General features: G+C 50.2%; 4 protein-coding genes across 6 annotated transcripts in view; 3 read left to right on the top strand and 1 right to left on the bottom strand.

The window, feature by feature from the left end:
* Nup98 (nucleoporin 98 and 96 precursor) overlaps nucleotides 1–3,406 on the top strand; it is an 88,534-nt gene extending 85,128 nt beyond the window's left edge. The window contains exons 32-33 of the mRNA XM_032893131.1: nucleotides 2,027–2,138; nucleotides 2,225–3,406. Of these exons, the coding sequence (XP_032749022.1) occupies nucleotides 2,027–2,138; nucleotides 2,225–2,442 (330 nt within the window). The 3' untranslated portion in view covers nucleotides 2,443–3,406. The remainder of the gene's footprint in view (nucleotides 1–2,026; nucleotides 2,139–2,224) is intronic.
* Nucleotides 3,407–5,647: 2,241 nt separating this feature from the next.
* Chrna10 (cholinergic receptor nicotinic alpha 10 subunit) lies at nucleotides 5,648–9,388 on the top strand. 2 transcript variants are annotated; one of them, XM_032895693.1, is made up of 5 exons: nucleotides 5,648–6,051; nucleotides 6,590–6,735; nucleotides 7,081–7,235; nucleotides 7,860–8,392; nucleotides 8,897–9,388. In XM_032895693.1, the coding sequence occupies exons 1-5, from the start codon at nucleotides 5,991–5,993 to the stop codon at nucleotides 9,343–9,345; spliced, it is 1,344 nt and encodes a 447-aa protein (XP_032751584.1). In that variant the 5' UTR covers nucleotides 5,648–5,990; the 3' UTR covers nucleotides 9,346–9,388. The 2 variants fall into 2 exon arrangements, with proteins under 2 accessions (XP_032751584.1, XP_032751583.1); XM_032895692.1 differs by lacking the exon at nucleotides 5,648–6,051 and having other exon boundaries at nucleotides 6,403–6,735.
* Nucleotides 9,389–10,279: 891 nt separating this feature from the next.
* Art1 (ADP-ribosyltransferase 1) lies at nucleotides 10,280–14,747 on the bottom strand. The gene is made up of 4 exons (XM_032895689.1): nucleotides 14,650–14,747; nucleotides 13,569–14,334; nucleotides 12,286–12,327; nucleotides 10,280–10,723 (listed from the first exon to the last, which is right to left on the bottom strand). The coding sequence occupies exons 1-4, from the start codon at nucleotides 14,710–14,712 to the stop codon at nucleotides 10,629–10,631; spliced, it is 966 nt and encodes a 321-aa protein (XP_032751580.1). The 5' UTR covers nucleotides 14,713–14,747; the 3' UTR covers nucleotides 10,280–10,628.
* Art5 (ADP-ribosyltransferase 5) lies at nucleotides 14,051–23,673 on the top strand. Of its 2 annotated transcripts, XM_032895691.1 has the most exons (7): nucleotides 14,051–14,340; nucleotides 14,589–14,719; nucleotides 20,409–20,664; nucleotides 20,830–21,044; nucleotides 21,990–22,719; nucleotides 23,217–23,249; nucleotides 23,337–23,673. In XM_032895691.1, exons 4-7 carry the CDS (start codon nucleotides 20,985–20,987, stop codon nucleotides 23,438–23,440), a joined length of 927 nt encoding a protein of 308 aa, XP_032751582.1. In that variant the 5' UTR covers nucleotides 14,051–14,340; nucleotides 14,589–14,719; nucleotides 20,409–20,664; nucleotides 20,830–20,984; the 3' UTR covers nucleotides 23,441–23,673. The 2 variants fall into 2 exon arrangements, with proteins under 2 accessions (XP_032751582.1, XP_032751581.1); XM_032895690.1 differs by lacking the exons at nucleotides 14,051–14,340; nucleotides 14,589–14,719; nucleotides 20,409–20,664 and having other exon boundaries at nucleotides 20,985–21,044; nucleotides 23,334–23,579.
* The last annotated feature ends 44 nt before the right edge of the window (nucleotides 23,674–23,717 follow it).

The following is a 23,717-nucleotide window of genomic DNA, read 5'->3' as shown; positions in this document are numbered from 1 at the left end:
ACCCATACTAAAATCTTGATAACAGTTCCTGTTTTTATCCATTTCTGATTAATAGCCCTAAGCCATGCACATAGTGGCATATTTTAGTAGTCACTGAAGAAACATTTCTAGTTGAAATCAGTCCATTTATGCAGTATAGTCATTAAGAACCCAAAATATGCTGAGGACTGTGGATTTGGGAGCTACTGGGGTAAACAGCACGTTTTTTCCTTACTGATTCAGTGGGGAAAGACTGAGTAAGCCAGCCATACTACAGAGTGAAGGAAAAGATTGCCATGGGTTGTTGATTATATGCCACTCAGAGTGTAGCTCGGTATTCATAATCATAACCGAATGAAACACAACCCTCACTTAAAATCCAGTCTGGAGCTGGAGAGATGGCTCAGTGGTTAAAATCACTCGCTGCCCTTGCAGAGGTTCAAGTCTTAGTACCCACATGGTGGCTCACAGACATTAGCCAGTTCCAGGAGATCCAGTGCCCTCTTCTGCCCTCACACATGCTGATAAACATCATGCACAAAATATTATCTTTAACTTTCCCCTTCTGTTTCGCTGTTTTCCTCTTTACCGCATGTGTTGCACCTTACAGGGCTTAGCTGTTTCTTTTACAAACTTGACATGTTTTTAGAAAGGTCTCAGCTGACAAATGGCCTACCTAAGGAAGTTTCCCCTACTCTGAAACAGACATCTGGTTTCTTTATTTCAGCAGCTTACAATTCTTCGAGGTTTTCTTGTCTGTAAAATTCAAGCAAAGATAGCAGAGGGTAAGAGTAGTTTGTGTTTAGGGATAAATTAGTGAATTCTCCAAGCCCTCTTCAAAGTGAGTTCTAGCCACTTGTAACCAAGCATGGTGACCTGAGTTCAGTCTCCAAAACTCACATAGTGAAAGGAGACATCCTTTGACCTGGTGACAGGAGAAAAGTAAATCTGGTTTGTTTTTAATGTCTCTGACAAGGTGTGGTGCTACATGCCTATAATATGCCATGATGAAACAAGAGGGTAATGGCAACTTTGGGACCAGCCTGGAATATACAAGTTCTAGGCCAGCTGGGGCTACATATCAAGACCGGATCTCAAAAAAACAAATGATTGGGCTGGAGAGATGGCTCAGTGGTTAAGCCACTGACTGCTCTTCCAGAGGTCCTGAGTTCAAATCCCAGCAACCACATGGTGGCTCACAACCATCTGTAATGAGATCTGATGCCCTCTTCTGGTGTGTCTGAAGACAGATACAGTGTACTTACATATAATAAATAAATCTTTAAAAAAAAAAAAAACAAACCCAACACCATGATTATAGAGAGTAACACAGTAGTGTGGCCAAGCTCCTAAGGTGTTTAAGGTGAGAAGTAATGGTGGTCCAAGCTTCAACAGGGGGTGTGGCACAGGAACGGAAGTTTGGTGTTGGGCTAGAACTGAGGACTTAGAAATCAATACATTGACTATAGTTGGAACCGTAGGGATGGATCAGGAGAGTGTATAAATGAGTAGGTCCTGCACTGTTTTAGAAATGGCTGTGACCTTAGAATAAGGAGTTGTAAATTAAGTGCTGGTTTAAGTGTCACCTCTTACTACATGTGTGTTGCTGAGTGTCATACTGTGTGTCTGAATCAGATGTATCCTATGTTTTTTGGTGTTGTGTAAAAATTATGTGGCTTGTGAATCATATCTCAGGACCTGTCCAGCCCAAGGCTCTGTGTTCACTCCCTCATGTTCACTATTAGTACCTTGCCTTAGCAACTAGGTGGTATGGTGGTAGCGTGGGCACTGCCACTAGCTCTTGGCTTTTCTCCCCTCCTATCATTGTCCTTAGGATTGTGTGTAATCTGTGAGTGGGATTGAGTTATACATGGGGCTTTTTGTTTTGGCGGTGATAGTGTTTTGGTTTTGTTATTTGAGACAGGGTTTCTGTTTATAGCCCTGGCTGTCTTGAAACTCATTCCGTAGACCATGCATTGAAGTGCTGAGATGGAGGCATGTGAGGTAGAGGTTTGTTTTGTCCTTACTGGTTTCTGTTTTCCTGTAGGTGGATTGCTCAGGCTATGAACTAGAGCACTTACATACCAAAGTGACTTCACTGTGTAACCGGATAGAGCAGATTCCGTGCTACAATGCCAAGGATCGCCTAGCTCAGTCAGGTAAACATGTGGGCTCTGCTTGCTCATGGCCGTTACCCCGACACCAGTGCCTTGTTCTCAGCACTCACTCTGGTATTTCTCTCTAGATATGGCCAAGCGGGTAGCCAACTTACTGCGGGTAGTTCTGAGCCTTCAGCACACTCCTGACGCCACCTCCAACTCCACTCCGGACCCTCAGCGAGTCCCTTTGCGTCTTTTGGCTCCCCACATTGGCAGGCTCCCCATGCCTGAGGACTATGCCTTGGAGGAACTGCGAGGCCTTACCCAGTCCTACCTTCGAGAACTGACTGTTGGGAGCCAATGAGCCTGGCTCCTGCCCATCCGCACTCGCCACCACAGTCTCCCGCATTGTTTTAATTGACACTCTGCCAATCTCTGGGAGTCCTCCGCTCCTCTTCGCTGCCCTTCGCAGCATCCTCTAGTTATTCAGGGGTTTTCATAATACTGAGCATAGCCTACCATAGCTCATAAGGGCTTCTGGAACAGCAACAACAAAAAACACAGGTCTCCATTGGTCAACCTCAAGACCATTCAGTTTTTTTCTTTTGAAAAATGGTCAATAAAACCTCTTTGGCAGAACCTCCCAAAACCCAGGGAATTCTTTTCCACACCCAGAGTTCTGACTCTCACCCGAGATATATGACTGACTGACCTTCCCTTACTACAGATTTGTCTCTCAAGTAGATTTCTCAGTTAACAGTGTGTTTGGGAGTCAAGAGAGTTGGACCTTGTTCTTTGATATATTTAAGAAAGAAGGGCTGTCTACCATGGAGGCGGAGATCTTCAAGGCTTTTACTCATGCCTTGTATATCCTTTGGACACCATGCTATCATGTGCAGTGGCCCCAAGCCACAGAGAACAACTCTTGAGAAGCCCCAGAATTGCTCTGACCCTTGATCATCAGTCATTTTCCTCGATTTGCCAGAGGAGTTTAGATGAAGAATGTCAAGGGTGTTCCTCCCTGCCCTCCCATCTAGCCAAGAACATTTCTCAGAAGGTAAAGCTGTCACTGCGACAGGTCTGGCTGGGCCCAGGGGCAGATAGGGAAGGCCTTCACCACATTGCTGCTGGCTATGGGAAGTCCCAGGCACTAGCCTGAAAGAGCGGATATTTGGGGCTGTCACAGACAATATGGCCACCCCTGGGTCTTTATGCATGAAGATTATGTAAAGGTTTTTATTAAAAAATATATATATAAATGATCTAGATTATTTTCCTCTTTCTGAAGTACTTTCTTAAAAAAAAAATAAAATGAAATGTTTATAGTATTCCTGGTGGTATTGACTTTGTCTTTGTGTTTTGGGGACTCTGGAATCTTTAAGAAGAAACAGATCCTAAGTTAAAGAGAACAAGGGGCTAAGGAGTGAGTTCAGCAGATCAGAGCACTAACCACACAAGCCTGACACCTCAAGTTCAGTTCTCAGAATCTTCATAAAAAGGCAAGCTGTTAGCACACCCCTGTGATCCCAGAGCGCTGTGTGTGTCTGGCAGCACTCTCCAAGGACTTTTTACATGTATACAATGTATTTGGTCATACCCATCACTCCCACTCTCAATTCTCAGCATTATGGTTGTTTTTGTTTTGTCTGTCTGAGTTTATTACTATTTTATGTGTGTTGTGGTTTGCTTGTATGTATATCTGTTCACCACGTATGTGCCTAGTGCCTGTGGAAGCCAGAGGGCATCAGATCTCAAGAACTGGAATTAGAAACAGTTACGAGCCACTTTAAGGGTGCTGAGAATCAAACCTGGGTCCTCTTGGAGGAACAGCCAGTGTTCTTAGCCACTAACCCATCTTCCAGCCCCATTTTGTCAGAACTCTTGTTAGGGGATGGAGACAAGCGACACCCTGGAAACTGACCTATCATCTAGCCTGGGGAAGGCAGCATGTCAGCAGGAACTACAGACCTGCCTCAAAGAGGAGGGAGGCAGTAATAATTCCCACGTTGTCCTGAACTTGAGCACACATGACACTCACAAATGAATACTGGACAGTTAGATGCTGAGCTGAGATTCAGAGCACAAGCACTTTTCCCCATCTGCAGTACTGGGAATTGAACCCAGGTTCTTTACATGCTCGGCAAGATCTCTACAGTTGAGCCACATCTCCAAGGCTAAATTTGTAAGGACAGCCTTAGAGACAAGGAAGTTATTGACTAATAAATACTGCTGCACATAGATTGTTCCTCTGAATATACTTCTATTCAGAAAGGCTGCTCTTTTGGAGGTTATTAAACCAGGAGTCACTGCTTTCTAAGGGTAGTAATGATTACTGAACTGGCTGCTTCACAGACACAGCCGCTATCGAATGAGAGAATTCAAGTCTACTCGTGTTGGACGAGCAAATTCTGGGTAGGTTTAAACCAAAGACTTCTGCAACATCACAGAATTGAAAGATTTAAAAAAGCGGGTTTGCTTTGTTAATCAGTGTACAGTCCTCCCTCCACACTGACTCAAAGAGAATGGCTGAGCTTATGGCAGAGAAGTCTTGTCATTCTTGTGCCAGAGGTGTTTCTCAAAAAGAATGTGCTACAGAAACAGCTCGTGGCTTTAGCGGCATTGAGGACTATTGGTACAGGAAGTACCTGCTCTTAGGTCAAGTACTATTTCCTTTCTGTTAGTAAGTAAGAAGGCTGGGCTATAGTTGACTGCTGCCTGCCTAGCATGCAGGAAGCTCTGTTCAGAACCCCAATACTACGTAAGCTGAGCACGGTGATGCCTGCCTGCCTGTATCTCAGCACTTGGGAAGTGGAGGCAGGAGCTCAAGGTCATCCTTGACTACACTGGGACTAAAAGGCCAGCACATGAACTGGGAGATGAGCACATAACTGTGACCCAAATTATTTGGGAGATAAGAGGCAAAAGTTCGTGGGCATCTTCAGCTACACAGGATTCTAAAGTGTAAGTCTTCTATAGTCCTCACTGTGACCCTTAACCTCTAATCCCTAACCTTAACCCTAACCCTCACCAGCCCCTCCCACAGCAGTTAGGCACTGGGTACAGAATCAGCCTGGAGTCACGATGGGGACCAAGGAAAAGCTTCAAGGGACCATCTAAAATGGTCTGACTCAACACGCTCCCATAAGGAGAACAGAGCTTAGTTGGCACAAAGCACGTGAGTCTAGCAGTGTTCAGTCCTTCACTAGGAGGAAAGGTGCTGGTCTAAAAGAAGCCTCTAGAATTCACGCAAAGAATGTAGCTGAACTGTGGTACAGTTCTCATTCACAGGCCTCAGCCCGTAGACCTTTAGAGCCTTAAATTTTGCATCTGTAGATTCTGGCATCTCTAAACCTTGCCAACCCCCAGGATGAGCCTTCATGCTGAGTTACACAGTTTGAATAATTTAGGACCCAGCACCCTCAGGTGTCAGTTTCAGTTGCTCTGTTCCCATGGGCACGGGTGTGCCAACCTGCAATTAAGCTCTCCTGTGCTTCAAACCCTGATAAGAGTTCCTGGCCCAATTCTGAGAGCAGCAGGCTTGCTCAGAGCCCAGGTACAGGAAAGGGATTGGAGGGGTTTCGGGTGCTCTAAAAGGAGAAGAAAGGTGGAGAGGAAAGAAAACAGAGACCAAGACCATTACAGAGGAAGAAAGCAAACTGAGACAGAGAGAGAGGTAAAAGGGGGGCACTGGTCATAAGGAAAGGGGCAGAAAATGAAGCCAGAGAGTCTGGGAAGAGCAAAGGAGAAACCACAGATACAAGGGCCAGGTATAATATTGAGGGCAGGTACAAACAGGCTGGAAGGAAAGCCCCACTCTGATTTCCAGGTACTATCTACACTATCCCTGCTGGCTGGACCTGTTGTCCTACATCGCTCCTGAAGACTTGCCCACCCTCTGTCTGTGGTAGGGCCATGGGGACAAGGAGCCACTACCTGGACCTGGGGTTTCTGCTGCTGCTGTTTCTCCCTGCAGGTAATGAACCAAGCCGCCTCTGACACTGCTATTATTCCTGTCCACCTCAAGCCTCCAATCCCCATACTTCTCTTCAGTGCCTGCTGAGAGCAAACTATCTGGGGAATATGGAGGAGAGGGTGCTGAAGAGAGAGAAAGGCTTACCTGCTGAGATGGGTGTGGAGGAACAGCAACTGTAAAAAGCCAGGTGTGGCCTCAAACCTCAAACACCTATAACCTCAGTGCTGTAGGGATCTGAGCTAGAGGATTACTGGGATTGCTGACCAACCAGACTAACTGAAAAAGAAAAAACAAAAACAAAAACAAAACAACAAAAAAAAAAAAACGACAAGTTGCAAGTTCCATGAGAGAACTGTAGAAAGTAATAAAGCCAGAAACCCAATGCTTTCCTCTAGCTTCTATGCATATCTGAGTGCATACAAGCAAACAACACAGCATCAGAGATGCTGTGAGACCATGGAACAGGTGACAAGGCTCCCGCTGGGGGGTGGAGGATGCTGGATGGATGACAGTCATATTCTTCTCATTCACCCTCCAGAGTGCCTGGGAGCTGAGGGGAGACTGGCTCACAAGCTGTTTCGTGACCTGTTTGCCAACTATACAAGTGCTCTGAGACCAGTGGCAGATACAGACCAGACTCTAAATGTGACCCTGGAGGTGACATTGTCTCAGATCATTGATATGGTATGATGTAGTGGTAGGATATGTGAGTCAAGGGAAGAAGGGCCAGCTCCCAATTATCCTTTTCCTATGTGTTAATGACAGTCATATTCTCCTCAGGAGTTAATGACTGGGTTTTACACAGTTATTTATTGAATGCCTCCCTACCCCTTTCCCAAGAAGGAATTATTGGTGAGATTAACTGAAGATTGAAAAACCCACCAAGGGCACACAAGTTCAAGCCTGGATGGCAACTGGGCTGTTCGAGCGAGCTGTGTTTGTGGGTACTAACCAGAGAGCTCTGTGAGGGAGTATGCATGAAAAAGACAGTGAGTGTAAATTCACATGCCGGTTGTCTGCCCCTGCCAGGATGAACGGAACCAGGTGCTGACCTTGTACCTGTGGATCCGGCAAGAGTGGACAGATGCCTACCTACACTGGGACCCCAAAGCCTATGGTGACCTGGACGCAATCCGAATTCCCAGCAGTCTAGTGTGGCGACCAGACATCGTACTTTACAACAAGTACTTCCTGTCTGCCCCCCTTTTCTTTAGAGTTGCCCATTTGCCCTTGACATACACTGAGTCGTCTCCTAACACCTAAACGGCTGCTTAGACATCTAGGACACTTACCCCAGGAGCCCCTTTACCACTCCATGTCATTTTCAGGCTAACTCAAGCTTGATGGCTGCAGGGAACCTGCTCTGTGATCCAAGCCAGTTGTAGCTCTCAAAGACAACTGTCTTGGGTCCATATGCTCCTCTGTGGCAACACCACCCTCCCATGCTCTGGACCACTTGAGATCTCACCAGCCAACAGCCTAGTCCTTGGGGGCATTCCTTTATGCCACCTTTAGGTGCTTTGCATCTCCCAGCCAAAACACAGCATTGTGCATCTTCTGGGTACATCTAATGAGTCCTACAGATGACTCCCAAGGTCAGTGTGAGGTTCTGGGTTTGCAGAAGTCTTTAAACTCTGCTCCCAGTCCTTCCAAGCCTTCAAATGCTGCCTCCTCCAGACCTTCAAAGACCTAAATGAGCCTAATGAGGTTCCCGCCACGGTGCTGCCCTGACCACTAAAGCCCGACTAGTGACAGTAGATCCACCCTGTTCATGGGCCCCGGGTGAATCCTGTCCCTCCTGTCCACAGGGCGGACACGCAGCCACCTGCCTCAGCCAGCACCAATGTGGTTGTGCGGCACGACGGCGCTGTGCGCTGGGACGCACCGGCCATCACACGCAGCTCGTGCCGTGTGGACGTATCTGCCTTCCCTTTTGACGCGCAGCGCTGCGGCCTGACCTTCGGTTCATGGACGCACGGTGGGCACCAGCTGGATGTGCGACCTCGGGGCACTTCCGCCAGTCTGGCCGACTTCGTGGAGAACGTTGAATGGCGGGTGCTGGGCATGCCAGCACGCAGGCGGGTCCTCACCTATGGCTGCTGCTCTGAGCCCTACCCAGATGTGACCTTTACTCTGTTGCTGCGCCGCCGCGCTGCAGCCTACGTGTGCAACCTCCTGCTGCCCTGTGTGTTCATCTCCCTGCTGGCGCCTCTGGCCTTCCACCTGCCTGCTGACTCTGGGGAGAAGGTGTCTCTGGGTGTCACCGTGCTCTTGGCGCTCACCGTCTTCCAGCTGATCCTGGCCGAGAGCATGCCACCTGCAGAGAGCGTGCCACTCATTGGTGAGCCTGAGGGCGAGGGCGTGGGAGAGTGGACACTAGGTCAGAAGAGTGACCAGGGCAGGGGACGAGAGAAGGTAGACCTGTCTGGGAGAACAACCTGCACTGCTAGGGCCTTGATGGAGGAAGATCTGGTGCCCAATGTCATAATAAACAAACTGTAGTGAGTGATAGCTGTGTGCCAGGCGTTCTCCTGTGCACTTGACATTCGTTCTCTCACAGGAGCCATACTATGAACCAAAGAATAGCCAACAGGTTATTCCAGGTGTACACACAGGACCAGTATCTTGTTCAGGTTGCAACCTCAATCCCATCCCCAGTAAGAGGAAATAATAGGTAGCAGTTATCTTCAGAGCCCTGATCAGAGTGAAGAGGGGAGAACTTAGGTCTTTGTCTTTCCCCTCACCGGGTCTGATACTGGCCTTCTTTCTATTTATGATGAGGCAACTGGGAAGCTCTACAGTCTTCATTTCCAGTTTGGGGCTCACAATGCTCTCTGTCCCACAGGAAAGTACTATATGGCCACTATGACCATGGTCACATTCTCCACCGCACTTACCATCCTCATCATGAACCTGCACTACTGTGGCCCTAATGCACGTCCAGTGCCCGCCTGGGCTCGGGTTCTCCTGCTGGGACACCTAGCCAGAGGCCTGTGTGTGCGGGAACGAGGGGAACCCTGTGGGCAGTCCAAGTCACTAGAGTCAGCCCCCAGCCTCCAGCCTCCACCAGCTTCCCCAGCGGGCCCTTGTCATGAGCCACGGTGTCTATGCCACCAGGAAGCCCTTCTACATCATATAGCTTCCATTGCTAGTACCTTCCGCAGCCACCGGGCTGCCCAGCGCCGCCACGAAGATTGGAAGCGTCTGGCTAGAGTAATGGACCGCTTTTTCCTAGGCATCTTCTTCTGCATGGCTCTGGTCATGAGCCTCATCGTACTGGTGCAAGCCCTGTAAGGGCCAGGAACTGGATTTCAGGGAGCTACGGTCACATCAACACCACCAGGCAGGAATGGCAAAGCCCGGGTGGTTGCTGGTACTCAGATGTACTATACTAGCCAGTCTCTCCCCAAAGCGCTGCTAACAGTCAGAGACACCTCTCCAGGACCAGCGCTTCTGACCTCACAACCCACAAACAGCCTTTGCGATCTACATGCCCTCATGGAGGGGGATCTAAAGCCCATCTCTAATTCCAACATGATTAAGGTCAAAGTACAAACTTGGAGGATAAGACTCAATGCCAGCTGAGCACGGTAATTCCAGCACATGGAGGCTGAAACAGGAGGATTACCTTAAGTTCTGTAGCCTGAGGCATAAAAATTTTTGAGGGGGTTGGGGATTTAGCTCAGTGGTAGAGCGCTTGCCTAGCAAGCGCAAGGCCCTGGGTTCGGTCCCCAGCTCCGGAAAAAAAAAATTTTTTTTTCAATAGCCACCCCATTGTCTACACTTGGAATCATAGCTATTGGCTGGGGGAATCCAGGTTATTTCTGTCTATTGAAACAGAGTCTCACTATGTAGTCCTTGCTAGCCTGGAACTCGCAATGAAGCCCAGGCTGGCTTTGAACTCACATAGATCCAACATGCCTTTGCCTCTCCAAACACAGGTGCCACTATGCCTGGCTAGAGTGTAGGTCACTAATTAAAGGGACAAAGCCACACATTTGCTTGCCACCCTTAGCAGTCGCTGTTACAGATTCTCATCTAGTTTCCAGAACAGAAGGCTGTGCAGACATCTGACCCGGAACTTCAATCCATAATAAATGAGAGTATTCCCAGCACCTCCCTCAGGCCTTGTCTTCTTGGGGCTCACAAACAGAAGTTGGGGATTCAGTTTGTCTTTATAGGAAAGACTCTCAGGACTCACAGATCAATACAAAAATTACATCTCTTTAAAAAATCACATTTATTATCCTGGTAGTGGTAGCTCATACCTTTATGAGAGGCATTAAAGTGACCCCAGCTTGGCCCATCGCCATGTGTGCTCCCCCACCGCCCACAATGAGTTGAAGTCTCCTGGCTCCAAGCTGAGTCTCTGCCTGTCCTCCAGTCCTCTGCCTGTTCTCAGTCTCCTTCCTACAGCCCTGGGTGAGGGTCAGTTTCCAAATTCTCTTCTGTGTCTCTACCAATATGGCTGGCAATTGCCACTGAAGGCCCCAGAGTTGCCTGGAGATGGACTGATTCACCAGGATCCCGCTATATTTAAGGCAAACAGTTGACCAACAGTCTTCAGTCAGAGTCTGTCAACATCGGAGACCTGGGTTCTCTGGAAGGGCCCTCAGCACAAGGAACAAGACCAGCAGCAGAAGAGACCATGAGGACGAGAGGGAGCCTGGGGCTATATAAGGAAAAAAGAGAGGTTTAGGAGCTGAGTGAGGATGTGAGGAGGAGAGACAGAGAGCCTGGCAGGGTGAGCTGGAAAGATGCAAACCCAAAGTGCAGGGAGAGACAGAGAGGAGACCAGTCACTCTAACCCCTGCCATCTGTGGAAACAAGGGGACACCACACAACGATGTGTCCCCTGATCTGAGAGAGATCTGCTGATGCTGATCCTGGCTTCTTCACTCATGACCTGGGTATGACGTCCCAGTGGGAGTGTGGAGGCAAAAACCATTAACTTTCCCAGTGTCTCAAATTATACACCATCTGAATGTAGGATACAACAGTTTGCATGCCCAGTGTCCTAGAATTCAGGAGGCTAAGACAAAAGAATAGCCTATTTGAGGCCAGCCTGAACTGCACGAGTTCTAGGACAACCTGAGCTACCTAGACATGATTCCTAACTAGCTGTGTGGTGAAGGACAGGTTCTACTTTCTGTCCTCTGGAGAAGTGGCTAATACTGGACAAGACAGTACATGCCTTTAATCCCAGCACTCCAGAGGCAGGAGCAGAGGGATCTCTGAGTTTGAAGAGGGGTCTACAGAGTCTGTCCCAGGACAGTCAGGGCAGCACAGAGAACCCTTGTCTGGAAAATAAAAAAGTTGAACCAATGCCATTGGTCTGTGCTGAGGATTCATGCTGCAAAGTGCCTGGAGCCCCAAGTATTATTATGTCTGGGAAAGTGGACAGAACAGAGGTTGAATCTTTCCTGCCCACCGGTTACAGATCCTACAGGGAGGAAACACTGGGGACAGAGTAGGTAGTGTGGCTGAGGACTGTGGGGGGTAGGCTGTTAATTCTTCTCCAGAAGAAGCCTACGCCCACCTAAATAAGTGGTGGCCCAGATAGACCCGGGTACAGCAGGTGCACAAGAGAAGACTCACGTGAAAGAGATGCAGATGTCTTTTGATCGACTTTCTTATTACAAACTAAGAAACTGAGGCGCAGGGAAAGAACAGTTAGCCCGGACTAGAGTATGGTCACGCCGCATCTGTAGGCTTTGACCTTGGAAAGCAGGACAAAGGGAGCCCTGAGGACAGTAGCAGGGATACTGGGTTCTGCAACTGAAGGAAAACGTCCCAGGGGAGAGCTCTGGCTGGGAACAGCTTCTCCTGTATTCTCCTCAGAGCAGCCTGAAGGCGGGACTGACGGTGGCCTGCCTCTGAGAAGCAGAGATGTTGCAGAGCCATACACATCCTCTACGGAGGTTAGTGACTCCCACCGGTGTCTCACTGAGAGCGGTCTCTTCTTAGACAGGGAGGTGGACTTATAAGAATAAGAGAGCAATAGGCCTGACAGTGGTGGCACATGCCTTTAATCTCAGAACTAGGGAGGCAGACAGAGGCAGGTGGATCTCTTGAGTTCCAGGCCAGCCTGGTCTACAGAGTGAGTTCCAGGACAGCCACGCTACACAGAGAAACCCTGTCTCAAAAAAAAAAACCAATCAATAAATCAGTAAGAGGGCAATCTAGTGAGGGTCCAGCCTCAGGGCAGCCTGCTCAAATGTCTTCCTTTCTTACCTGAGCTATTCAGCCAGCAGGGCCCAGACCTGCACTTCTTTTCTGAAAGAAGAAAGAACAATCAGTACTTCAGTAGCTCTCTGACTGGAAAGGACCCCTCAGGGCTCTAATGAGCAAACCTTGACTCTCTATAATTCTGCTGCCTTAGCAAGGGTCTCCCTAGACCACATTCGCTTAACCCGAGCCAAGGGACAGAAGGGAGACAGTCACATAAGCCAGGATCTCTTTCTGACCCACTCCTGGTCTCTGGCCTATAACTGTCTGCTCACCACACTCCCAGCTCACTTTCCTGTGCCCTGTCCTAGATAGGGGAACTGGTTTGTATTCTTGGCCTGCCTTCCTCATGGCTCATGATATTAGTCAAGGAGGGAACTGAGCCACATTGGACCTCCTCCCATTTGAGTTGTGGTGTGTAGGCCAACTGTCTGCCCCTTAACTATGAAAGTCAGGCCTCACTTAGCCAGGAGCAGTAGCCCACAGCCAGCAGGCGTTAAGAAGGTGCCTACTCATTATTGCTCCTCTATCTTGAATAGACCAGGGGAGGAGAAACAGCTGACATGCTAATGACCATAGGTTGGCACAGTTAAACCACTTACCTGCTTTCTCCCCCCAACCCCTGACCAGCACAGGCTACTGTATATAGTTACCATTCCATCTGGTAAAATTGCACCTCTCAAAAGCTGAGGTCAGGAGTTTTCCTCAATTCTTTCTCTTGTTTGTTTTGGTTTTTGTTTTGTTTTGCTTTGTTTTTTTTGGTTTTTTTTTTTTTTTTTTTTACTTTATGTGTGTGAATACCATCACTCTCTTCAGACACACCAGAAGAGGGCATCTGATCCCTTTACAGATGGTTGTGAGCCACCATGTGGTTGCTGGGAATTGAACTCAGGACCTCTGGAAGAGCAGTCAGTGCCCTTAACCGCTGAGCCATCTCTCCAGCCCTCAACTCTTTTTCTTAAAGTTTATTTTATTTATTATTAGTATGTAAGAAGCAGGTGTTTCCTTGGGTTTGTGGAGGTCAGAGACAATTCTGTGGCGTCTTTCTGGGGACTGAACTGGAAAAGTCAGGCTTGCATGACAAATCTCCTTGACCAAATGGGCCATCTAGAGGTTCCCTTTTTACTTGGCTCTGCTAACAAATGCCTTGGTGTCTCTACTGTGACTAGAAATTAACTGGGACAACCGTCTGATCCAAGCGTTTCTCTCCTTTCAAAGGCCCTGGCTGGCTCTCCTCCATACCCAACTTATTGTAGGGCTGGCCTGGCTCTGGCCCGCTCTCTCCTCACCTTTTATGTATTCGCAGTTGTATGTGCTGCGTTTGCCCAGAGCACGGAGGTAGATGCGTGCAGGACCCTGGGCGGGTCGGCTGGTATTGATCACCTGGAAAGTTTCGAAAGGGGGGATCAGCACCTCCTCCTCTTCAGGGAAAAAGGAGTAGCCCCTGATGGGGGCACCGAGGCAGGTCCAGATACCGAAGAAGGTGTCCTCGCCAAATTGTTGGGCCGCAACGTTCTTGAGGGACGCGGAAGCAAAGCCCCCTAGCCTAACGGTGGCGCCAGGTCCCGCTGGCCGGAAACGCAGGCCATGCACCCCCCTGTACACCTGCCGGCACCCGGGAGATCGGTGGTTCCGGAGCAGTTGCAGGGCCTCGGTGAGCAGAAAGTGGAGGGTCTTGAACGAGAAGTGGTGAAGGTAGTGGGCCCGGGAGCGGCCCGCCTCGCGCACTGCCGCGTTGAACTCCTTGTGCAGGGGGCTGTTGGCGGTGTAGGCCAGCAGCGCCACGCCGTGCTCATCCCGGAAGCCCGGCGGTGGTGGGGGCAAGGAGCCCCACAGGGACCCCCAGGCCCTGCGGTCCTGCCACTGGATGTTGGCCAGAGCCCAGCCATCCGCGTATACTTTGTTGGCCTGGAACTCTGAGTGATTGAGATCTGGCAGTGCCGCTGTCATGTCGGCCAGGCAGCCAGCATACTGGTCATCAAAGGACGCTGGGGCCATGTCCAGGGGTGTTTCTTGAGAAAAGATGTCTAGTTGTGAGATGGAGTAACTTTGAACCTGAGGGTAAGGGAACATCAAGGACTGAGAGGGCAGTCCCTAGGAAAATGACTTTCATCCAGCTTTCCCCTGCCCTGAGATAGGGCCTGTCCACAGAGAACGCAAGAAGGTCCCCAAATTCATCCGGAGGGAAAAGGGGATTGGGAACCACCAGCTGCGAGCTCCCCAAGACTAGGGTTTCAGGAGGTCCCTCAGAGAGATAGATGGGTCCCCAAGGAAGCGTTGGACATATTTCCCTCTGCTTCTCTTCCCAGGATTTAGTGAAGCCAGCAGCTCAGTGACCTGCCAGGCCTGTCAGGGGAAGGATGACCATACCTGAACTCCGTCCCTGAGACCCACAGACACCAGCAGGAGAGACATCATAGCAGGGATCTTCATGTTGGAGGTGACCGGGGAAGCTGCTGCTGCTTTTTCCTCATCTGGAAAATTGGGAAGTTAGTCTCTACCCTTTAGTTAACAGTATCTGATACTTACTGTCTGCCATCTGGACATCTCCATCTGGATGGAGAAGTTACAGCCTCTGGCACCCCTGAGGGTAGTCACACTGACCCACAGTGATTCTAAGAAGGAGGCCCAGTCTTGAGTCAGAACCAGAACAGCCATCTCTAAACTAACGCTAAATGATGTCCCTTTTCTGTCTGTCTGTCTGTCTGTCTTTATTGGTTTGTTTTTGTTTTGAATAGGGTTTTACATATTTAAAACACCTGAAACTGGCTACTGAGTCAAAGATGACCTTTAGTCTTTGACGCTCCTGCTTCCACCTCCTACAGGCAGGCTTACTGGATCAGAACTACCAGCTCCTGTTCCTGTAGAGTAAGACAGATGCATTTTATTACAGCGTAGTACAAGTAATGCTGGCTGTAGGAAGGTGGCGTGGACTGGCCACCCCATTCCAGCCTTACACTCTTCCTGCCTGTGGCATGGGACGGCCAGCGACAGTGATGTCTCTCAGAGTGTATGTGTATTAAATTTATATTAAACACGCACACACACACACAGAATGTTCAAATGTTTTAGGTTTGTTGACTCCTTTTTTTTTCCAAAGGAAAGAATGTTTAATATACACATCCTCCAAATAAATCCCCTTGAGAAACAATCCATCAGGGGCCTCCTTCCAAGCAAGCCCCTCACTTCTACCTTGCCTGTTCCAATGGTCTCACGCTGTGTTTCATGGCATAGTTAAACCATTGAATGGGCACATGGATTTTTTTCATAATGTTTTGAGGCAGGATCTGACCTGCAGGTTCAGACCAAACTTAACTCGCTCTGTGTCCCAGGCTGGCTCCCGTGAGCTTGTCAGTCACAATGTGTGTAACTACAGCTCCAGTGACATAACAGCTTCCTCCCCCGTGCACGCCAGGATTACAGGTGTGCACCACCACACAGGGACCATGCTTTTCAAATTAATAGGCCCTGCCAAACTGTGGTTCAAAAGGAGCCAGTTTGCCCTCTCACCTCTAGTGAAAGAAAACGCTCCTTGTCCCGCTGCTGTCAATGCTATCAATTAATGTTTTCCTGGATCGTCTTCTTCTGTCTTGCTTGTTTTGTTTGTTTTGTTTTTGAGACAGGGTCTCATGCCACCTAGGCTGACTTCAAACTTACTGAGTGAGTGAGATAACCCTGAAATTCTGATTCTCCTGCCTCTACCTCCCCAGTGTGGAGATCGCAGGTGTGCCTGCCCCGTGCCTAGCCTACTGCTCCCTTTCTAACTTTCCTGTGAGTGGTCTGGAGGTGTAGGTAAGCTGCTGTTGCCATCACCACCCTGAAAGTTTTCTCTTGCACTCTGTTGCCAGTGGACATGGCGGTGCATACCTGAGGTGTAGGGCCAAGGCAGGAGGATGGTGGGCCAAAGGCCGTCCTGGGACTCCATGAGACCCTATCTCAAAAACTAAAAGAAACTATTTTCAACGCCGATGTTGAAGTAGGCAGAGGTGAGATTGCCCAGGGAGGATGGGCCGGAGAAACCAAGAGAAGCTGGAGGGTGAGCCTAAGCTAACAAGACAGGCTCCTGAGGGTTCATGAGGTTCTTTGCTTCTGGCCCTCGGGCTCAGTGAGAAACCCTGGAACCCCTTCATATTAGCTTTTAGGCTTAACCCAGCTTAGCCTAGCTCCGGTGAGCAGGCCAGCAGAAGACACTCATGTGGTACCCTAGTCGCTCAGGATGGTCACGTGGGTATCCATCCATTCAATCATTCATCACTCTGACTGCAGTTGCCAGCTCATGTCAAGTCCAAGCTGCTTCCTGGAGTCTCCTTCCCTTCTCTGTCCGGGCCCACATCCATGTCCTTAGATGGTCTGCCTGCCTCCTCTCAGCCCTGCTAAAGCTAGTTACCCTGGTTACCACCCTTACCTGCTCTAAACCTTCTGTGTGGGGGTGGAGAGGGCACTTAGTGGTTAAATGGCTAGACTGCTCTTGCAGCAGGCATGAGTTCAATTTCCAGCACCTGTACCAGGAGGCTCCTGACAGCCTGGAACTCCGGGCTGTAGGAAGCCTGAAGATTCTGGCCTTGGTGAATCCTGCCCTCAAGTGCACATACCCACATACAGACACGCAAATCTACACGTAATTAAAAGCAGAATGTTAAAAAAAAATCTCCTGGGCCAAAACTGACTTAAAAATAGCTCAAAATGGTTGGGGATTTAACTCAGTGGTAGAGCGATTGCCTAGCAAGTGCAAGGCCCTGGGTTCGGTGCCCAGCTCCGAAAAAAAAAGAAAAAAAAAAGAAAAAAAGACTGTTCTTGCAGAGATCCCAGGTTCAGGTCCCAGCACCACAGGCTCACAAAGACGTTTATCTCCTGTTCCAGGTGACCTAATGCCCTCTTTAGCCTCCAAGGACTCCTGCACACATGCACTATTCATAACTCACATTCATTCATTCATTCATTCATTCATTCATTCATTCTCTCTCTGTTTCACACATATACCCTTCACCTGCACATCATCGTTTTTTTAAATCTCACAAAATAAATAAAAGCCTCCGTGGTGGCACACAGCTTTAATGCCAGCACTCAGAGGCAGAGGCAGGAGGATCTCTGTGAGTTCAAGGCCAGCCTGGTCTACAGAAAGAGTTCTAGGACAGTCAGAGCTACATAGAGAAACTCTCCAAAAACCAAAACCAAACCCCAAAAAGCAGAGGGGGCCTATCCCGCACAAGACCCTGTGCTTGATTCCCAGAACCTCCTAGATGGCAAGCACAGCAGCCAGTGCCGGAAATCCCACTACTCAAGGACAGAGGGAGGGAGTTAGGGAGGGTGAGGAGTCCAAGGCTACACAGGGAGCTCCAGACCAGACTGAGATACACAAGACCCTGTCTCAAAACAAAGCAGCAGAATGAAGTAAGATCTCCCTTTGCACCCCATGGCAGCCTCACTTATTCTGCTCAGTGATCCTGCTCCCTGGGACCTCTTCTGTCCCTTCTTGGTGCCTGCTGTACAGAACAAAGTTCCAAAGAGGCTCTCCTGTTTCCCTGCCCTTAGCCATCCTTCTGACCTCCCATTCTTCCAGGCTTAGCTTGGGGCTCACCTCTTTCAGAAAGCCCCCAGAATCCTTTGGGGACTCTACATCACTCTGGACTGCCTCTCTTGAGCACTGCCCCGACCTCTAACCCCTGGACTGTGTAGGAACCAGCACTAATCCCCAGGACTCAGGCTAGGACTAGGTAAAGTCACCAGAGTGCTGGCTGAGAGTCTCGTTAACGAAGTAAAATCTAGGTAAACACCCCAGCCTCACGAGGACCTGCAAATGCTCATTGGCTGACTGGGCTGGGATGGAAAGACTGGACATCCTTGTATTCTTCCCTTTTGGGTCAGGTTCTGTCACCTTGAAGGCAGATGTATCAATCACCTGCTTGGGCGGGGCTTCTGCCCTCCACTCCCAGAGGTTTTATGGCAGCTTGAACATTGAAAACGGATTAGCCTCAGGTCCCACAGCTTCAGCTACTGAGCCCTCCTCGTCCTTTAGGCAAGACAATGACCCCAGCAGTAATCCTGGAAAATCAGTGGACGCCTGCCTCTTCTCTTGTCCAGACAGCGCACCCTATCTGTCAGTGCTGGCTCCCTTCCATTAGAGAACTGAAGCCTCATGGAAGCCTGCCTGTGTCCACCACCTACCCTCATTTCTACAGTCAGCTCTGGCTTAGTTTTATTCTGTCTGTGCTGAAAGACCCCATGCCCCCAAGTCTCTGGTAAACAAGGCTAAGAGGCTCTCTGAGCATTGCCAATAAGACAGCACCTCAGGGTATTGCTTTCCTTGGTGACCAGTGTCAGGGGGAAATGCAGCAGGGATTGGTCTAGGACACTGGGAATTCCCCCTAACTTCGATTATATTTTATCGAGACAGGGTCTTGTTAAGTATCCCAGGGTGGCCTCTAACTTAGTCTCTGGCACAAGAGAGCTGGATCCCGCTTAAAAATCCCTTTTCACACGAAAGGGAGCTGCATTCCTCGCCCCCCACCCCCATCCTCGGACCCACAGCCCTTAGTTTTCCTCTCTTCCAGGCCCTCACTCAACAGTTCCTTCTGGGAATATGACCCCAAGTGATCCCTCAAAAATCCCAAACTTTCCCTGTTCACAAATCTTCCTAGGATCCAAGGATCCCTAAAACTTTATTAATACCATAGATTTCATATGAAAAAGTTCCCTCCCTGCTCTCTATTGGAGGAGGTGAGGTAGCCTTCTGGCCTTACCTAGCCTTCTCCATGGTGGACAGCTGTTCTGGGCTCCTGTGACAGACAGGGCAGAGAGGGCAGCTCTCTCTTTTATACAGTCTATTCCCCTACCCCTCCTGCTTTCCCCACACAGCTGCTCAGAAATGTGACACTCCGTCTATTTCAAGCTGTCTCCTTGCCTCTCCCCAGTGTGACCTGGGCCAACGTTCTTCCCAAAACAATAAGAGCTGCTGAATACAGAGTGGGGACCTCCTGGGGGTGTTGTGGAAATGGGGCAGCAGCCTCCTCACCAGGCTTGGCTCTGGACTCTGGTCAGCCAAGGCGCACTCCACCTCCATGCATCTCCCTTTCGTTTTGTTCTGCTGTTGTTGTTGTTGTTTTATTACTTTCACAAAGTCCAGGCTGACCTTGAACTTGAAGCAATCCTCTGCCTCAGCTTCCCTCCTGAATGCTGGGATTGTCAAGCTTTGTTCTGCTCCAAAGGACCTAGCTTCCTGATAGATCTCTGATCACTGTGTGACCTGGGAGGACTCTGCCCCTCTCAGGATACGTGACCAGATCTGACTCCATCTTTGGGGTTCCAGGTGCTAGGATGTAAGAAAACCCCCAAGCCAGAGGCTGTCCTCTCTACAAGTACTTGAATTTCTCCCAGAGAGGGAGGATGGGGTCAGTAGGGAAGGAAGGAATCGCTGCTGAACAATGTCCCTTTTCCTCTTTAGCCTTCAGGAAGGATTGGAGGGGGTAAAAGGCTTTTAGGTAAAGGAAACTTTATTTGGCTGACAGTATGAGGTGGTAAAGGGATGGTGATGGGTAAATTCATGAGCTGGACCCGAGAGGCCCTACCATATGTTTACGTTGGCCCCAACAGGAGGCATCTCTAACCCTTGATGTAGAGAACATCCCTCCTTCACCTTCCCACAAGCTGGTTCCTTCTCCCATTACACCCAACTGGGCATCTGAAACTCGGAACTAGGTTATTTATAGTCAAGCCCAATGGAAGTGTGAGAGAAAGCTGTGTTTACAAACATGGGGTCACCTGAGTCGGAGAGGTCCAGAAAAGGAAAGTCTAAGGAGGTGGGGGGTGGGGCTATTCCTGAACATTTAAGCACTGAACATCAAGCATTTCTACCCTGGCCCTACAGACCAGGGTAGGGACACAGAGGGTTAAGAATAGGGAAGCAAGTGGGGGCGGGCGGGGGTGGAGGTTTGATGCTGGTGCACAAGACCCAAAGTGTGTCGTGTGCAATTAAGACAGATTTGGCGACTTAACTAGGGTGATGTACAAGGAGCGAGAGACCCTCGCAGGGCTTCTTGACCTGGTGGTCTGAGGGCCCTGGCCCCGGCCCAGGACCACCAGATACGAGGCCAAGTCTCACAAGTCCCTCCCCCAAACTTGACCTAGCTCAGATCTTACCGGAAGAACCTATCGTCCACGAAGGAGAGTTTCGCCCCTCAACCACCCAAGGACTCTGCCAGTCCAGCTCCCACGCCCCTGTCTGTTGTTGGGGAAGATAGGTGTCGGGTTACCAGTCCAGGGGCTATAGTTAGCCCCGGGGACTTTGTTCAGCTGTCCGGGATCTGCGCAGCGCCTGCCTGCACTTCAGCTCCTGTCTGCCGCAAAGGACTATAGCCCCAGGCCGTTCTCTGCCTTCGCCACCTCCAGGTGGGTCCTTATTCCTGCCCCGTCCCTCTCCTGGCACAGCCATGTAACTGTCCCACCTATAACATCGCCAAGAAGTCATGGAGACCCTGGGTGTGGGGCCATCTTGTAGCCATAGACTAGGGCTGACACGGGGACAGTAAAATCTGAAGCTATGCTCATCCCTAGACTCACCCTCGGCCCCGCCCCGCATCCCTCCTGAGTCCTTGACTAAGGACCCTCTCAGGCTGAAGAAGGAAGGTCCTGGAGTCCATCCAAGCCAGCACCCCCCTCCACTGGCTTCATCATAATCAGGATCCTGCCATCTTGAGAGTCCTCCGAGGATGATTCTGGAGGATCTTCTGATGGTCCTCAGCTGCCTCGGCTTGCACATCCTCTGGAAGGTAACTCTAGGGACTATCCTCTGCCAACCAAGTCAGCTGTAGGTCAGAGGCTGAGAAGGTGGTGGAGGAGGAATGATAAAGTAAACCACCCCCAGGAGTCTCTTCACTCCTTCCAGTCCTCAGGAACTTCTGTTCCATTAGAGAGTTCAAGTGCCAGATCCCTCCCAGAATGCCACCTCCCTTTACTGCTGGTTCCTGGTGTGTTCTCCCTCCACAGAGACTGCCTCCAACTCTCTCCTTCCCACTTCACGCCACAGGTTCAATGCAAGCAAATCCCTGTGTACCCCAGTGTGCTGCTGTAGACCCTGGCAGGCCCTCTCCCCACCCCCATCACACTCTAGGACTATGGTTGAGCTGAGGACAATAACCCTCCCCCCCTTGAGTTTAGAATAAAATCCTGGAGAGGATGCAGGAATCCCAGTGCTGACAGTGATGTATACCGAGCTGCAGGGCTTCCCCAAGGATGAGAAAAGGCTGAGAGAGATGGGGACCAGGGCAGGGATCAGACACTGGCTGCACATTGCCTGCACACTGAATAGCAGAGCCAGGAAAACACAGAACCAACCAGGCTCTCCTCTTGCTGGAAGGATGAGACGACCCCGTCTAGGTTGTGCCTGCCACGATGATGGTGACGCTCTCCTCACAGCCCTGAGAGGGTGGAAGTATCCTTAATGCATAGGTGAAGAATGTGAAGTCCAGAAAGCCCCGACCTGAGAATTGCTCCAGATCCCACAGCTAGCAGGTGTTGCTTAACCTCACTGCTGCCCAGCTCTGCTGCCCGTGTTATTTGTGCCGTTTCGGATCTTGCCAATTGATTGCATGCATCAGATATGTCGGCACAGAAATGAAACCTTGTGATTCTGAACTGAGCTGCCACCAGCACTCCCTGGCCAGTGTTCTAAGCTTCTACTTTTGTCTCTGACACCTCCCTTCTTATGTCCATAGGTACAAGCTGTCCCTATCCTGCCCCTGAGCCTGGTTCCAGATACCTTCGATGATGCCTATGTGGGCTGTTCTGAGGAGATGGAGGAGAAAGCAGGCCTGCTGCTAAAGGAAGAGATGGCACGCCATGCCCTGCTACGGGAATCCTGGGAAGCAGCGCAAGAGGCCTGGGCACACGGGCGTCACAAGCTTACTCTACCTCCTGGCTTCAAAGCCCAGCACGGAGTAGCCGTTATGGTGTACACCAACTCATCCAACACCTTGTACTGGGAGCTGAACCAGGCTGTGCGGACAGGAGGTCGCTCCCGGGAGCTCTACATGAGGCACTTCCCCTTCAAGGCCCTGCATTTCTACCTGACCCGGGCCCTGCAGCTGCTGCGGGGCACTGGAGGATGCAGTAGGGAAGCTGGGGAGGTGGTGTTCCGAGGGGTGAGCAGCCTTCACTTTGAACCCAAGAGGCTGGGGGACTCTGTCCGGTTAGGACAGTTTGCCTCCAGCTCCGTGGATGAAAGAGTGGCTCGCAGGTTTGGCAACACCACCTTCTTCAATCTAAGGACTTGTTTTGGGGCTCCTATCCAGGCTCTGTCTGTCTTCCCTGAGGAGCGTGAGGTGCTGATACCCCCACATGAAGTCTTCTTGGTCACTGGGTTCTCCCAGGATGGAGCCCAGAGCATAGTGACGCTCTGGAGTTATAATCAGACCTGCAGCCACTTTAACTGCGCCTATTTGGGTGGTGAGCGATGCATGGGAGACAGAGAATGGCAGGGTGGGTGAAAGAAGCCAGTATATCCTGACCCGGTCCCCAGAGCCTCCAGGAACCACTTGAGATTAGTGAGACCGAGGTTCCACCAGGTCCTGTGAGAGTTCAAGACCTGTGGACATTCTCAGATAATTGACTTCTCAAAAGGAGCCCCTGTGGTACCTAATAGACCAAGGAACAGAGGGGAGGAGGCAATACTGCTTTCTGGCTCAGTAGACTCTGGCCTGATGGGGCTAACGAGGTAGGAGAGTGCCAGGTTCAGTTGTGGAAGTAGGGACAGAGTGGAAGAGTGATGGCTGTGTGGGAGCAAGGATGGATGGGCAACCTGGAAAAGTTGCCTGGGGAGAAGCTGAGAGGAAGTGAGGTCTTGCTTTGAGGTGAAGAAAAAGACAGACTGAAAGGGGGATGGCCATAGGCAAGACATTTGGGATGTGAATCACCCCGGGGCCTTACTATGCTATCTGTTGCAGGGGAGAAGAGACGTGGCTGTGTGTCCTCAAGAGGTAGGTCACCCTCTAGCCTGCTGTGAGTTGTTCCCGCTCCCCTGGCCCTGCTGCCCACCTCACCATCTTTTCTCCTTTCTCCAGCAGCAGGGCAGCCAGAGTCGTTCTCCACAGAGGCTTTGGCTCTGCAATCAGGGAAGACGCTGCTCTTGGCCCCTGGGGAGTTGCAGCTCTCCAGAGCTGGACCCTGAAAGCCTCTTAGGAAGCTTGGGAACTGATGACCTTATGATGAAGAAGGGGCTTTGAACGGCCTCAGGAAGCAGGAATGTGGTTCTGGTTCCAGTCCCAGGGGCCACCTCTCCAACCAGAGCTGGAGACCTGAGGCCATGGCAGGGTTGAGGGAACCCCACTGTGTGGCAGGGACTTCCTAGGACATGCAAGGTAAAGACTGGATGGCTACTCAATTAAACAGAGTTGCGGTGTAGAGACATGGGCTTTTATGACTGGTTTATTGCATGATGTCATTTG

This window comes from Rattus rattus, chromosome 2 (assembly GCF_011064425.1).
Source record: "Rattus rattus isolate New Zealand chromosome 2, Rrattus_CSIRO_v1, whole genome shotgun sequence".
Classification (NCBI taxonomy): Eukaryota; Metazoa; Chordata; class Mammalia; order Rodentia; family Muridae; genus Rattus; species Rattus rattus.
This window is presented reverse-complemented; position numbering and strand designations above follow the sequence as displayed.